At 44.5% G+C, this 16081-nt stretch overlaps 1 protein-coding gene across 1 annotated transcript; it reads left to right on the forward strand.

Annotated features, from left to right (window-relative positions):
- The first annotated feature begins 5611 nt into the window (after window positions 1–5611).
- LOC110494300 (ruvB-like 1) lies at window positions 5612–14937 on the forward strand. Its single transcript, XM_021569246.2, has 11 exons — window positions 5612–6044; window positions 6221–6307; window positions 6575–6707; window positions 7637–7788; window positions 7995–8084; window positions 11938–12087; window positions 13567–13630; window positions 13827–14025; window positions 14155–14257; window positions 14358–14449; window positions 14540–14937. The coding sequence occupies exons 1-11, from the start codon at window positions 5904–5906 to the stop codon at window positions 14697–14699; spliced, it is 1371 nt and encodes a 456-aa protein (XP_021424921.2). The 5' UTR covers window positions 5612–5903; the 3' UTR covers window positions 14700–14937.
- Window positions 14938–16081: the final 1144 nt, after the last annotated feature.

Genomic DNA, 16081 nt, shown 5'->3' on the forward strand with positions numbered 1-16081 from the left:
TCCCCACACCTTCCTTCCGCCCTAATCCACAGCATGTGCCATCCACAGGGACACACTGGCTTTATATAGCAAACTACCAGCCATATACACTGACTCAGGCTGCACTCCTGTGTGTGTGTGTGTGTGTGTGTGTATATTCGCCTTATCCTGCTTTCCTTCTACTGTGACTCCCTCTGTTCTCTTCTCCCACCAATGCCCAGTTTGCTCACCCTCACCTCTCAGGCCTGTCAAAGCAGTCTCCTCTTACAGGATACATATTGTCAACTCCTGATATTAATAGAAATAATAAAACAAAGTGGATCAACCCTACAAACACTCATTGGGGGGGGGGGGGGGGGGTGGAGAAGGGGGATAGTAGCAAGAAAGAAGAGAGGGGAAATGAGTGAGCAGAGTTCAACTGAGCCGTAAGGATAAGGAAATCTCTCTCGTCCTCCTGGAGAGTTCTACCCATTCCTCCTCTCTCTCTCCTTGCAAAGCCACAGGATAGTGGAGGGGCCAGTCAGTCAGTCTGCGTTAACCATGTAATGGCTGCTTTGCATGGTTGATTCAAGAAATAATCTAAATAGATTTTAGATTCTTTAAAGTAGCCACCCTTTGCCTTGATGACAGCTTTGCACACTCTTGGCATTCTATCAACCAGCTTCATGAGGAATGCTTTTCCAACAGTCTTGAAGGAGTTCCCACATATGCTCAGCACTTGTTGGCTGCTTTTCCTTCACTCTGCGGTCCAACTCATCCCAAACCATCTCAATTTGGTTGAGGTCGGGAGATTGTGGAGGCCAGGTCATCTGATGCAGCACTTCATCACTCTCCTTGGTCAATTAGCCCTTACACAGCCTGGAGGTGTGTTGGGTCATTGTCCTGTCCTGGGTCATCGTCCTGAAAAACAAATGATAGTCCCACTAAGCGCAAACCACATGGGATTGTGTAACACTGCAGAATGCTGTGGTAGCCTTGAATTCTAAATAAATCAGTGTCACCAGCAAAGCACAACCACACCTCCTCCACCATGCTTCACGGTGGGCCCCACACATGCAGAGATCATCCGTTCACCTACTCTGCGTCTCACAAAGACATGGTGGTTGGAAACAAAAATCTCAAATTTGGACTCTACAGAGCAAAGAACAGATTTCCACCGGTCTAATGTCTATTGCTCGTGTTTCTTGGCCCAAGCAAGTCTCTTCTTCTTATTGGTGTCCTTTAAAAGTGGTTTCTATGCAGCAGTTCGACCATGAAGGCCTGATTCCCTGTCTCCTCTGAACAGTTGATGTTGAGATGTCTGTTACTTGAACTCTGTGAAGCATTTATTTGGGCTGCAATCTGAGGTGCAGTTAACTCTAATGAACTTATCCTCTGCAGCAGAGGTAACTCTGGGTCTTCCTTTCCTGTGGCGGTCCTCATCAAATCAAATTTTATTTGTCACATACACATGGTTAGCATGTTAATGCGAGTGTAGCGAAATGCTTGTGCTTCTAGTTCCGACAATGCAGTAATATCCAACGAGTAATCTAACCTAACAATTTCACAACAACTAACTTATACACACAAGTGTAAAGGAATGAATAAGAATATGTACATAAAAAATATATGAATGAGTGATGGTATGAGAGACAGTTTCATCATAGCACTTGATGGTTTTTGCGATTGCAATTGTCCGAGTTGACTGACCTTCATGCCTTAAATGAATGAGGACTTAACTTTTATCAAATAGGGCCATCTTCTGTATACCAACCCCACCTTGTAACAACACAACTGATTGGCTCAAACTTATTAAGGAAAGAAAGGCCACAAATGAACTTTTTTCAAGGCACACCTGTTAATTGAAATGCATTCCAGGTGACTACCTTATGAAACTGGTTGAGAGAATGCCAAGTGTGCAAAACTGTCATCAAGGCAAAGGGTGACTACTTTGAAGTCTCTCTAAAATATATTTTTATTTGTTTAAATCATTTTTGGTTATTACATGATTCCATGTGTTATGTCATAGTTTTGATGTCTTCACTATTATTCTACAATGTATAAAATAGTAAAAATCAAGAAAAACTCTTGAATGAGATGGGGTGTCCAAACTTTTGACTGGTACTGTATTTGTATGGGTATTTGTGTAGTCTTTATTCTGCAGTCCTCATTCGCCCTCTGCTGGCTGGATCTAGAGCTGAACTCTGACAGCATTTCCTGAGTTCACAGACAATACAGTAAACTCTACAGTATCGGAAGTTACCACCCTCAATCAATTATCCATGAACACGTTGTCCTTATCTTATAAAGTCATTGTATGTTGCCACTTGCCATTCCTGTACCTGACTATCAAACTTCAGGGCTAGAGTACCAGCTGTCAGTCAGCTGACTGGCCCGTTTCATTTCCCAACCAAAATACATGGATTACAGGGAACATCCGCACTGAGCGAAAGCTTCCGCTTTCAACGAGTAAGAAACTACTATGGACGCCTATAACAAATCCCGCTATGACCTCCGACGAGCCATAAAAAAGGCAAAGTGTCAATACTAAGATCGAATCCTACTACGCCAGCTCTGTCACTCATCTGATGTGTCACGGCTTGCAAACTATGACAGATTACAAAAAGAAACCCAGCTATTCAACAACATAGTGCCCTCCAAGTTCATCACTAAGCTCAGGACCCTGGGACTGAACACCTTCCTCTGCAACGGGATGCTGGACTTCCTGACGGGCAACAGCTTGGCATCCGACAGCAAGGCGCTACAGAGGGTAGTTCGTACGGCCCAGTACATCACTAGGGCTGATCTCCCTGCCATCCAGGATCTCTATACAAGGTGGTGTCAGAGGAAGGTTCTACAACTTTTCAAAGACTCCAGCCACCCAAGTCACAGACTGTTCTCTTTGCTACAGCACGGCAAGCGGTACTGATGCACCAACACGACCCTGAACAGCTTCTACCCCCAAGCCATAAGACAACTAAATAATTAACCAAATAGCTACCTGCATTGACCCTCTTTGCACTAATTATTTTGACTCATCACACACGCATCTGCTACTGTTTATTACTTATCCTACTGCCTAGTCACTTTACCCCTACACTGTACATATGGTTCATTCAGAAAGTATTCAGACCTCTTGACTTTTTTCACATTTTGTTACGTTAAAGCATTATTCTAAAATGACTTAAATTGTTTTTGTCCCCCTCATCAAACTATACACAATACCCCATAATGGCAAAGCAAAAAACGTTTTTTAGAAATGTTCAGACCCTTTACTCAGTACTTTGTTGAAGCACCTTTGACAGCGATTACCGCCTCGAGTCTTCTTGGGTATGACGCTACAATCTTCACACACCTGTATTTGGCAAGTTTTTCCCAATCTTCTCTGTAGATTCTCTCAAGCTCTGCCAGGTTGGACAGGGAGCGTCGCTGCACAGCTATTTTCATCTCCAGAGATGATTGGGTTCAAGTCCAGGCTCTGGCTGGGCCACTCAAGGACATTCAGAGACTTGTCCCAAAGCCACTCCTACATTGTCTTGGCTGTGTGCTTAGGGTCGTTGTCCTGTTGGAAGGTGAACCTTCACCCCAGTCTGTGGTCCTGAGCGCTCTGGGATAGGTTTTCAACAAGGATCTCTCTGTCCTTTGCTCCGTTCATCTTCCCTCGATCCTGACGAGTCTCCCAGTCCCTGCAGCTGAAAAACATCCCCACAGCATGATGCTGCCACCACCAAGCTTCACCATAGGGATGGTACAATGTTTCCTCCAGACGTACCATAAAGGCCTGATTGGTGAAGTGCTGCAGAGACGGTTGACCTTCTGGAATTTTCTCCCATCCCCACAGAGGGACTCTGGAGCTCTGTCAGAGTGATGATCGGGTTCTTGGTCACCTCCCTGACCAAGGCCCTTTTCCCCCCGATTGCTCAGTTTGGCCGGGCGGCAAGCTCTAGGAAGAGTCTTGGTGGTTCCAAACTTCTTCCATTTTAGAATGATGGAGGCCACTGTGTTCTTGGGGACCTTCAATGCTGCAGAACATTTTTTGTACCCTTCCCTAGATCTGTGCCTCGACACAATCCTGTTCCGGAGCTCTACGGACAATTCCTTCGACCCCATGGCTTGGTTTTTGCTCTGACATGCACTGTCAACTGTGGGACCTTATATAGACAGATGTGTGCCTTTCCAAATCATGTCTAATCAATTGAATTTACCACAGAATGATCAAGGATGATCAATGGAAACAGGATTCACCTGAGCTCAATTTTGAGTCTCATAGCAAAGGGTCTGAATAATTAAGTAAATAAGGTATTTCTATTTTTAAAATTTGCAAAAGATAAAAACATTTTCACTTTGTCATTATGGGGTATTGTTTGTAGATTGATGAAGAAAAAAACAATTTAATCAATTTTAGAACAAAGTTGTAACGTAACAAAAATGTGGAATAAGTCAAGGGGTCTGAATACTTTCCGAATGCACTGTATCCACCTCAATTACCTCGTACCCTGTGTATATAGCCAAGTTATCGTTACTAATTGTGTATTTATTCTTCATGTTTATATATAAATAAAAGTATGTGGACTCCCCTTCAAAATAGTGGATTCGGCTATTTCAGCCACACCCATTGCTGACAGGTGTATAAAATCGAGCACACCACCATGCAATCTCCACAGACAAACCTTTTTACCAGTATGGCCTTACTGAAAAGCTCAGTGACTTTCAACGTAAGAAGTCATTGTGTCACTGTTTTTAAAGGTTCGGGGCTAGGCCCCTTAGTTCCAGTGAAGGGAAATCTTAACACTTCAGCATACAATGACATTCTAGACAAGTCTGTGCTTCCAACTTTGTGGCAAATGTTTGGGGAAGGCCCTTTCCTGTTTCAGCCTGACAATACCCCTGTGCAGAAATTGTTTGTCAAAATCGGTGTGGAAGAACTTGACTGGCCAAAACAAAGCCCTGACCTCAACAACATCTGACACCTTTGGGATGAATTGGAACGCCAACGAGCCAGGCCTAATCGCCCAACATCAGTGCCCGACCTCACGAATGCTCTTTGTGGCTGAATGGAAGCAAGTCCCCGCAGCAATGTTCCAACAACTAGTGGAAAGCCTTCCCAGATACGTGGAGGCTGTTAAAGCAGCAGGGGGCAGCCGTGGACGCCGTGTTGCAGCGTCTTCCAGCTGTCGACATGCCCAAGTTTCCCCACGTTAAAATTGAGTGTCTTCGGGTGGTTGTTGCTCGAGTCTGCCATGACTGGTAGTTTTGGCTAACTAGCTACATGTTCCTGTCGCAACAAGTCTCAGCAAGTAGCGTGGCTGGACCTTGAACTCTAGTTTACTTTCCGTAATTACACGTAACACAATTGACTACTTTTACGTTAAACTAACAGTCATTCATTAAACTCTTAATCTTACAATTCATTCATATTTGTTTTATTAAATATAGTTTACTTTAGCTGAACACTAACGTTAGCTGTCGAATTACACAAAACATTCCTGTCAACTGTGTATCAATAAAAAGTCATCTGGAAAATATGCCGAATATGTGAGATGTGAAGAAATATCCGTCTAGAACTTCGATAAGAGATTATAGGCGGTGGAATGCACATCGGATGGAACCCTGTACCATTTTCCGTAACGTCAAAGTGACGTAACACAAGCGGAAATAAAAGCCAAAGAGAGGCGTGGTGTTTTCTTATGAGTGAGAGTGACAGTGTTTATATCCAATCGCTTTATAATAGAAGAGCATAATTGTCCAATAGTGTACCCCCAGAACAGATAACTGTACGGTTGTACTTCCTTGGTAACCCACATGGAAACAGACCGGTTCTATGTGTGTTTGGAGTTAATGCGCCGATTATAACAGTTTCAAACATTGAAGAAATAACGAGCAAGGGGGCATTATTGTTAGATGTTATTGGTTACTTATAAGACTTTAATAAACATAACACAGCCATGAAGATCGAAGAAGTGAAAAGCACCACGAAAACGCAGCGCGTCGCCTCTCACAGCCATGTGAAAGGACTCGGGCTAGACGAGGCCGGGAATGCAAAGCAAAATGCGTCAGGTCTTGTGGGGCAGGAGGCTGCAAGAGAGGTAAGTTAGCCTAGCTAGCTAGTTACGTGAACGTAAGTCTTGAAGTTGGCTACTTTTAGTTATTTAGCCACGGTATTTGTGATATCACGTGGCTTTGCAGGTCATTGTCCTTTGGAATGTTCTTTATTTTATGTCTTTCAATATTTTATGTTAATTACGTTTTTTTCTGTCAACAGGCTTGTGGTATTATTGTGGAACTGATTCGCTCAAAGAAGATGTCAGGAAGGGCAGTTTTACTGGCTGGACCTCCCGGTACAGGAAAGGTAGACCAAATGTTACTGCAGTACTTCAATGACACCCGAAAGTAATTGTGAAATGTCTAATATGCTTACTGTGTATTCACTAGGAACCAACTAGAACCAAATGGAAGTGAACAAAATGGGGAGGGACCTACCTGAATGTGTCCAATAGAAACTTGTTTTTTGTTGCAAAACATACTTTTGGACTGATGATTATACCTTTGACCTCCACATTAATAGAAATACTACGAGACTTGAGACTTTAACCAACCCTACTTCTCCCCCTTGCAGACTGCCCTGGCTTTGGCTATGGCACAGGAACTAGGCAACAAGGTGCCATTCTGCCCCATGGTGGGTAGTGAGGTCTACTCTTCAGAGATCAAGAAAACAGAGGTGCTGATGGAGAACTTCAGGAGGGCAATAGGTGAGGGGCCACACACAAACATGGGCCACTGGGAATGAGTTACATACACACACATACCTGGGTCAATTGGAGACCAGATAACTGGTCCCTTCATTCACCAGCTACACCACCATCAGAATAGTCAGGGGTTCTCTTCCACGCCCCTCCTACTAGGCTGACTAGGGTAGGGGATCAGTGTGGCTGTTGACACTGGGGAAAATGCTTGAAAGGGGCATTGGGGGAAGGGGTTTGTTCGAGTGTTAACATTATGGCAGGTAGCCTCGAGGTTAGAGCGTTGGGCCAGTAACCAAGAGGTGGCTGGTTTGAATACCGGAGCCGACAAGGTGAATAATTTATTGCTGTGCCCTTGAGCAAAGCACTTAACTTGGTGGCCATGGCCCACTCCCTGCAGGTGTCTCGGGGAGAGTTGGAATATGCAAAAAAAACTAATTTCCATTACATACTTGTGTGTCGCAGGACAAATAGAAGCACCACGCCAAATTATTATTATTCACTGTCACAGAGAAGGGAATGGAGCTTGGGTTTAGAGGTGGTGGTCAACACCCTCACCCCTCCCCTAACATGAGTGTTACGATGGAGGGAAAGGGCAGGGTACATTCTGAGCATGTCGACACCCCCTGAAAAGTGCACTCTGAAAACAGCCTCCCCCTCAGAAGCGTGGCTCTCACCCCCCCCCCCCCCCCCCCCCACAACAATAGCCCAGTCACCTGTGCACCACTCACACACCGAGAGGCTTTATGCAGAAGGAACAAGGGCTACAGTGTGATCACATTACACAGAAAGAGGACCATGCACCATCACACACACTCTCCTCTCACATTCTCCAATAAATGATCTGCCAGGTAGAATAAAGGATGGTATTATTGGTTCAAGAGAATAAAGGCTTTACAGAGTCTTCAGTATGTGTGACCCTGTTCTTCATCCTCCAGGGCTGCGTATCAAGGAAACCAAGGAGGTGTATGAGGGGGAGGTCACAGAGCTGACCCCCTGTGAGACGGAGAACCCCATGGGTGGTTACGGGAAGACCATCAGCCATGTCATCATCGGACTGAAGACAGGCAAGGGCACCAAGCAGCTCAAGGTCAGGCACCTGTCGGAGGCTAGACCAGTCCATGTAGAAGTTGGCATTAGACACAGATCTAGGATCAGCTATAACAGTTAGGGAGGGTGGGGGACACAACTGGCCCTAGCTCAGTGTCTAGCGACAACTTCATTCTACTCATGAATGGGCACGAAGCGCTCTGTAAAAACACTCATTTTTATCTTACTGTCTGTGTTTGTGTGTAGCTGGATCCCAGTATTTATGAGAGCCTGCAGAAGGAGCGTGTGGAGGCGGGAGACGTCATCTATATTGAATCAAACAGTGGAGCCGTCAAGGTATCAATACACTTCCACCTATTTAATACACTTCTATACAAACACTCACCTTGAAAAGGCTCCCATACACAAATGACACATTTACAGTGGCTCAAACAATTCAAAGTCAAAGTAATTGACATACTACAAAAACTAACAAGCAAGTACAAACTAAGAATATTCTTACAAACTACACTAAACGCTGTGCCCTTATGCCCCAGTCCTCCATGCCGGCTTTGTTTCATCTCCGTCAGTCCTCCGGCTCTGTTTCATCTCTCTACTGTACACTGGAATTCTTCCAGCTCTTCATCGGCACCGGGTTTTATTCCCCCTATCTCTCCATCTCTCCCTCTGTTCTGGTGGACGGGCCTCGTGGCCTGTGTTGACACGTGTGTTGACGGCCTCTTTAATTGGTGCAGGTGGGCTGAGGTTGCAGGTGGGGAGGGGTGGTCCTTACATTTGTTGCTGTTGACAGCCCTTGCAGGACCCTCCCTGAATCTTACTCTTTCATCCCCTTGCCTCTTTCATGCCCTCCTCGAGTTGGCATTGAGTCCAGTCATACCCCTGCTTTCCGCCTCCTCCCTTCATCTTATTCCCCTATGACGTGATGGGCATAGTTTCAGCCACCAGACCTCCTCTGATGGGATTGAGTTTGTACACTGAACAAAAATATAAAAGCAAAAATGTCTAAGATTTAGTTCAGGTCATATAAGGAAATCAGTCAATTTAAATACATTCATTAGGCCCTAATCTATGGATTTCACATGACTGGGAATACAGAAACCTTATAAAAAAAAGTCAAATTTCAACAAATGATTGCTAGGCTTGATTGCTAGGCTACAACACTTCTGAGTTTTTGAGTCCTAAATGGAAAAACTTCTGGAAAATGTTTTAAAATAGGGGGGCGTGGATCATAAAACCAGTGAGTATCTGGTGTGACTATGGCTGGTCCCGTATTACTGTCACACTGGCGTTCACGAGTCATGAACGCAGTCAAATTCCACGTGACCGTTTAGTCACAGTAATTAGGCTTTTTCAAGCTCGGTTGCTGTTATTGTCCCTCTAATCACTCTCCCATCAATGAAAAATGTATATTCACGTTTGGGGAAGATAATTTTCACCATTACAAAATGTACCTTTAAAATAAAGCATTGCATGCATAAATCGCATTTTGCCGTCACTTTCGAGAACGGTGTTTTCCCGCTAATTTCTTGCATTCTGGAACATTCGCGCTAATAGCCCACTGCCGTGTGCGCATTGCTGTTCTTATAATGTGAAAAAAATGGCCTAATAGTTTATCAACATTTTAACCTAAACGATCAGCCTCATTGCTTCTAAACATTTTTTTTATGCAAGTGGTGGTATTAATTTGGTCTCTATCGCATCTCACCCCTGCTGTCCCAGAGTATGTTTCTAATATTAATTCCTTGCAGAGAAGGACGAGTTGACCAATAGAATAGGTCAACGTTTGTACTATGGGGGATATTAGATTGACATAGGCTAATGCTTTTGCTGTTCGTTAGGCCTACTCAGCTTGATGGCTGACGAAAAGTAGGCTAAATGTGGACAATATGTGCCTGGGAATTCGATAAGAGGGACGCGCGCACTGGCATCACCGATGTGTCGGTCTTCGTTCACTTGTAGCCTACTTAGCTGAAATGCCTGTGAGAAGGATCAGATCATGTGACTGGCATTGGCTACATCTGAGAGAGCCATGTGAGTGAAGGGTGCTTTGGAGCACGGCAGCCGGGAGAAGGGAAGTATAATTAGCCTATTATATTCAGCCCAAGGGCACAACGGCCACTTTGTCAGCAAATGACATGGCTTTTTTAGGAGGCATTATGGCCACACAAGGTGGGCCGCTGGGAAATTCAAGGCTTGGTGAGAATATTATCAAGTGCTTGTCAAATTGTGAATGAGAGACTGAAGTATGTGCAGCTTTTGACTTTTCTCAAATCATCAGAGTCCCATCATGCAGCCTTAGAATGTATTAAACATCAAAACATATAGCCCAACGTTTCTATTACAACTAAAGTTAAATAAATAATTTCTAAATAAAGCATGTAGGAGGACCAGTTCTTTGTTGACTGCTCAACACAGAATAGCCACATGTGCACACTTCCTTTTGAAATTGTTTGGAGAAAATGTCCTTTCTATTTTATTAAGCTATGTTCGATTGTATTCTTCATGCAATAAAATACAAAATAATGGCATGGAATTCGAAGCAAATCTTGTCTGCTGAATGAACTTGTGTAGCCCACAGTCATATGGCATAGCCAGATCAGGACCTAACATAAGGACAACTCAGTATTCTGTTCTGAAATAGACTACATTTTCTTCATATCCTGTTTCTTTAGACCTGTCTAATATCAATAATGGATTTATTGTGATGGTGTAGGATGTATTACATGGATTTATTAGACTTTTTAAAAATGTGAATGCTCCAAAGGTCTGCATCAGTGGCTTGTAGGCTGTGTGTGGAAGCCAGGAGATTTAAATGTGTTTAATGGTCAACTACTGTTGAGACGAGCAGTTATTTTCTTGACAATCACCTGCTGACAAATGTCCTGACCACCACAACCCTAGGTGTGACCACCATTTGCCTCAGGCAGCGCCTCAGGAGACCCATCTCCTTTGCATAGACTTGATCAGACTGTTGATTGTGGTTTGTGGTATGTTGTCCCACACCTCTTCAATGGCTGTACAAAGTTGCTAGATATCGATGGGAACTGGAACAGTCTGTTGTACACGTCGATCCAGAGCATTTCAAACATGATCAATGTGTGACATGTCTGGTGAGTATGCAGGCCATTGAAGAACTGGGACATTTTCAGTTTCCAGGAATTGCATACAGATCCTTGCCACATGGCCATGCATTATCATGCTGAAACATGAGGTGATAGCAGCAGCTTAATAGCATGACAATGGGCCTCAGGATCTCCTCACGTTATCTCTGCATTCAAATTGCTATCGTTAAAATGCAATTGTGTCTAACTTATACTTTCCCATAACCTCACCCCCATCATGTGGCACTCTGTTCACAACGTTGACATAAGCAAACCACTCGCCCACACGACGCCATACACGCTGTCTGCCATCTGCCCGGTACAGTTGAAACTGGGATTCATCCGTGAAGAGCACACTTCTCCAGCGTGCTAGTGGCCATGGAAGGTGAGTATTTGCCCACTGAAGTCGGTCACGATGCCAAACTGCAGTCAGGTCAAGACCATGGTGAGGACGACAAGCACACAGATGAGCTTCCCTGAGATGGTTTCTGCAGAAATTCTTTGGTTGTGAAAACCCACAGTTTCATCAGCTGGCCGGGTGGCTGGTCTCCGATGATCCTGCAGGTGAAGAAGCCAGATGTGGAGTTCCTGGGCTGGCGTGGTTACATGTGGTCTGTGGTTGAGACCGGTTGGGCGTACTGCCAAATTCTCTAAAAAGACATAGGCGGTCTATAGTAGAGAAATTAACATTCAATTATCTGGCAAACGCTCTGGTGGACATTCCTGCAGTCAGCATGCCAATTGCACGCTTCCTTAAAACTTGACATCTATGGCATCGTGTTGTGACAAAATATGAGTTCCCATTTATTGTCTCCAGCACAAGGTGCACCTGTGTAATGATAATGCTTTTTTAATCAGCATTAAACAGATTATTTTTGCAAAGGAGAAATACTCACTAATAGGGATGTAAACATTTGTGCACAAAATTTGAGAGCAATAATCTTTTTGTGCATATTAAACATTTCTGGGATCTTTTATTTCAGCTCATGAAGCATGGGACCACGACTTTACATGTTGCGTTTATATTTTTGAACAGTATGCTTGTGTTCTGTGTTTAACCATTCCATCTGTGTGTGGCGTGTGCGCAGAGACAAGGTCGGTGTGACACATTTGCCACAGAGTTTGACCTGGAGGCTGAGGAGTACGTGCCGCTGCCCAAGGGGGACGTCCACAAGAAGAAAGAGATAATCCAAGACGTCACGCTACACGACCTGGATATTGCCAACGCTAGACCACAGGTACACACACAGTCTCTCCTAGACCACAGGTACACACAGACACAGTCTCTCCTAGACCACAGGTACACACAGACACAGTCTCTCCTAGACCACAGGTACACACAGACACAGTCTCTCCTAGACCACAGGTACACACAGACACAGTCTCTCCTAGACCACAGGTATACACAGACACAGTCTCTCCTAGACCACAGGTACACACAGACACAGTCTCTCCTAGACCACAGGTACACACAGACACAGTCTCTCCTAGACCACAGGTACACACAGACACAGTCTCTCCTAGACCACAGGTACACACAGACAGACAGTCTCTCCTAGACCACAGGTACACACAGACAGACAGTCTCTCCTAGACCACAGGTACACACAGACACAGTCTCTCCTAGACCACAGGTACACACAGACACACAGTCTCTCCTAGACCACAGGTACACACAGACACACAGTCTCTCCTAGACCACAGGTACACACACATACACAGTCTCTCCTAGACCACAGGTACACACACATACACAGTCTCTCCTAGACCACAGGTACACACACATACACAGTCTCTCCTAGACCACAGGTACACACACATACACAGTCTCTCCTAGACCACAGGTACACACACATACACAGTCTCTCCTAGACCACAGGTACACACACATACACAGTCTCTCCTAGACCACAGGTACATACACAGTCTCTCCTAGACCACAGGTACACACACATACAGTCTCTCCTAGACCACAGGTACACACACATACACAGTCTCTCCTAGACCACAGGTACACACACATACACAGTCTCTCCTAGACCACAGGTACACACACATACAGTCTCTCCTAGACCACAGGTACACACAGACACACAGTCTCTCCTAGACCACAGGTACACACACATACACAGTCTCTCCTAGACCACAGGTACACACACATACACAGTCTCTCCTAGACCACAGGTACACACACATACACAGTCTCTCCTAGACCACAGGTACACACACATACACAGTCTCTCCTAGACCACAGGTACACACACATACACAGTCTCTCCTAGACCACAGGTACACACATATACACAGTCTCTCCTAGACCACAGGTACACACACATACACAGTCTCTCCTAGACCACAGGTACACACATATACACAGTCTCTCCTAGACCACAGGTACACACAGACACACAGTCTCTCCTAGACCACAGGTACACACACATACACAGTCTCTCCTAGACCACAGGTACACACACAGACACAGTCTCCCCTAGAGCCTGGTTAAAGTGAATAAGACTGCACTGCAGATATACACTTCAGGAAAATAACTATTGCTCTGAAAACAATTATGTGCAACAACAAAAAAACACACTTGATCTTTGGTTGTTAACCACCGAGTCTATTTCTGCACCTAATGGAAATCTAAATGATCGTTGGTATGACCCCCCCCCCCCCACAACTTACTCTTAAGGAATAAAGTGTGATTGCTCTCCTCTCAGGGAGGTCAAGATATCCTGTCTATGATGGGACAACTGATGAAGCCCAAGAAGACCGAGATCACAGGTAAGACCTGAACAACTGAGTCTAACTTCTTTAAAACCCACTTCCCATATCCTTGTTGAAATAGCAGCTTGTACTTTCAAAACCCCAACCTCCCCCACAATAAACATCACTCAAAAGAAACACATTCTTTCTGCCCTCTCCTTACCTTTTGCTTGGCTCCCTTGCCTGACCCCTGGCTCTTCCTGCTGTCCATTAGACAAGCTGCGAGCTGAGATCAACAAGGTGGTAAACCGTTACATTGACCAGGGTGTGGCTGAGCTGGTCCCCGGGGTACTGTTTGTGGACGAGGTGCATATGCTGGACATTGAGTGTTTCACCTACCTGCACCGAGCCCTGGAGAGCACCATCGCACCCATCGTAGTGTTCGCCTCCAACAGGGGCAACTGCCTCATCAGGTGGGTGTGCTAATGTGCATGCACGAGATTGCAACTCAGTCAGTTTGAATATGAGTCAGTGATAATCTGTTTGTTTTGGAAGCCAACTTTGCTCTGTTCACTGACCCTTCTGTGTGGTTGGTTTCTCAGGGGGACAGAGGACATCAGCTCTCCTCATGGCATTCCTCTGGACCTGCTGGACAGGGTCATGATTATCCGCACCATGCTCTACACACCACAGGAGATGAAGCAGGTGTGTGTGATGGCATTCCTATATATGAAGTGTGTGTTTAAGATATGCTATGTTTATGTGTGGTCACTGGTGTGATGCTGACAGTGTGTGTGGTCTGTAGATCATTAAAATCCGAGCTCAGACTGAGGGGATCAACATCAGCGAGGAGGCCCTCAGTCACCTGGGAGAGATTGGAACTAAGACCACCCTCAGGTAACACTCACCAATCTGTTACTCTGCACATGCGTGCACACACTCCACTTGTCTCGTGTGTGTATATTGACTCACCTATCCCTCTGTCAGGTATGCGGCGCAGCTGCTGACCCCAGCCAGTCTGTTAGGCAGAGTCCAGGGGAAGGAGGGAGTAGAGAGGGAGCAGGTGGAGGAGATCAACGAACTCTTCTACGATGCCAAGTCCTCCGCTAAGATCCTCCAGGACCAGCAGCACAAGTACATGAAATAAAGAACTAACACCCCTTCTCTAGTTCATACATCCCTCAGCTGCAGTTTCTACCACAGGGCTAAGCATCATGTTTGCCCTGGCAGTTCTTTTAAAAATCTCCCAGTTTTCCATGTAAAGTTAATCTTTCTTTTGTCCTGTATTACATACCCTTGTGCCTCAGACTGTAGTGGTTTGTACCGTTCTGATAAAAACATTAAGGTTATTTTGCTTGTTAATAAAATGTTTTTTTTTTTATAGATTTGTCATTGTTGCTCGCAGACTTATTCTCAGATACATAGAATAGACACTGCTAGATTAACTATACTGCACTAGCTAGTGATACTGATAGCGTAAGGACTGGGAATGACAGAGATGCGTCTTATATAGTACAATGATGAATACTAGGTAAATACACTGAACAAAAATATAAACAACATGTAAAGTGTTGGTTTCATGAGCTGAAATAAAAGATCCCAGAAATGTTCAGAACACACAAAAAGCCTATTTCTCTCAAACTGCACAAGTTTGTTTACTTCCGTGTTAGTGAGCATTTCTGCTTTGCCAATATGATCCATCCACCTGACAGGTGTGTCATATCAAGAAGCTGATTTAAAAATAATGATCATTAACAGTGGTGGGACCAACTCACTATCATGAGTCCCCAGCAAGTCACAAGGTCCAAGTCTCAAGTCGATTACCAAGTAGAACAGGTCGACTCCAGTCAAGCATTCTAAGAGCAAGTCAAGTAAAAAAATAACGACTTGTTTAACTACAAATATTTGTCTATTTTTTGAGGCTACAGGCAGCCCTTTCATTATTTTGTCAACACGTGTTGATTAGCATATGTAATGGAAAACTTGTAGCAGGTTTTAAGGGCTTGAAATCAGCAGAAGGCAAGGCAGGTTGACATGCTCAGTGTACATTTATTTACAGGTCTTGGTGATCCAAATATAACACGGGAAATAGCCCAAAAGAAATCGCCTCTGTATAAGGGTTAACCTGACCTATTTGAACCGACACAGGTAAAGGGCAAGAATGCACAGCCTCCCCTTGAGAAACCAAATCGAATCTGTCAAACAGGTAGGCCTGCATAATATAAGCACAGGGTCCCCAGAACCATACAATTACCCAATTGGCAACTATAACCAATAAACGGGTTCTACAATATAAAAGGCACTTTTCACATCCACTGTTACATTGGTACCTTCGTCTTAATCAGACTTAATGATATTTAAACATCATGCATACATGGAACAATCATTTTCTCTTAAATTACGTTCTGACTCTAAAGCGTGTGGCGCCGGCCCTGTTGCGCTCTCCAATTAAGAGCAACAAAAACGACAGAAATAGGACACATACACACGGAACGTTGGATAGTCCTACATTTCTGTTTCATGTTTGAT

This window comes from Oncorhynchus mykiss, chromosome 17, assembly GCF_013265735.2.
Source record: "Oncorhynchus mykiss isolate Arlee chromosome 17, USDA_OmykA_1.1, whole genome shotgun sequence".
In the NCBI taxonomy this organism is placed as follows: Eukaryota; Metazoa; Chordata; class Actinopteri; order Salmoniformes; family Salmonidae; genus Oncorhynchus; species Oncorhynchus mykiss.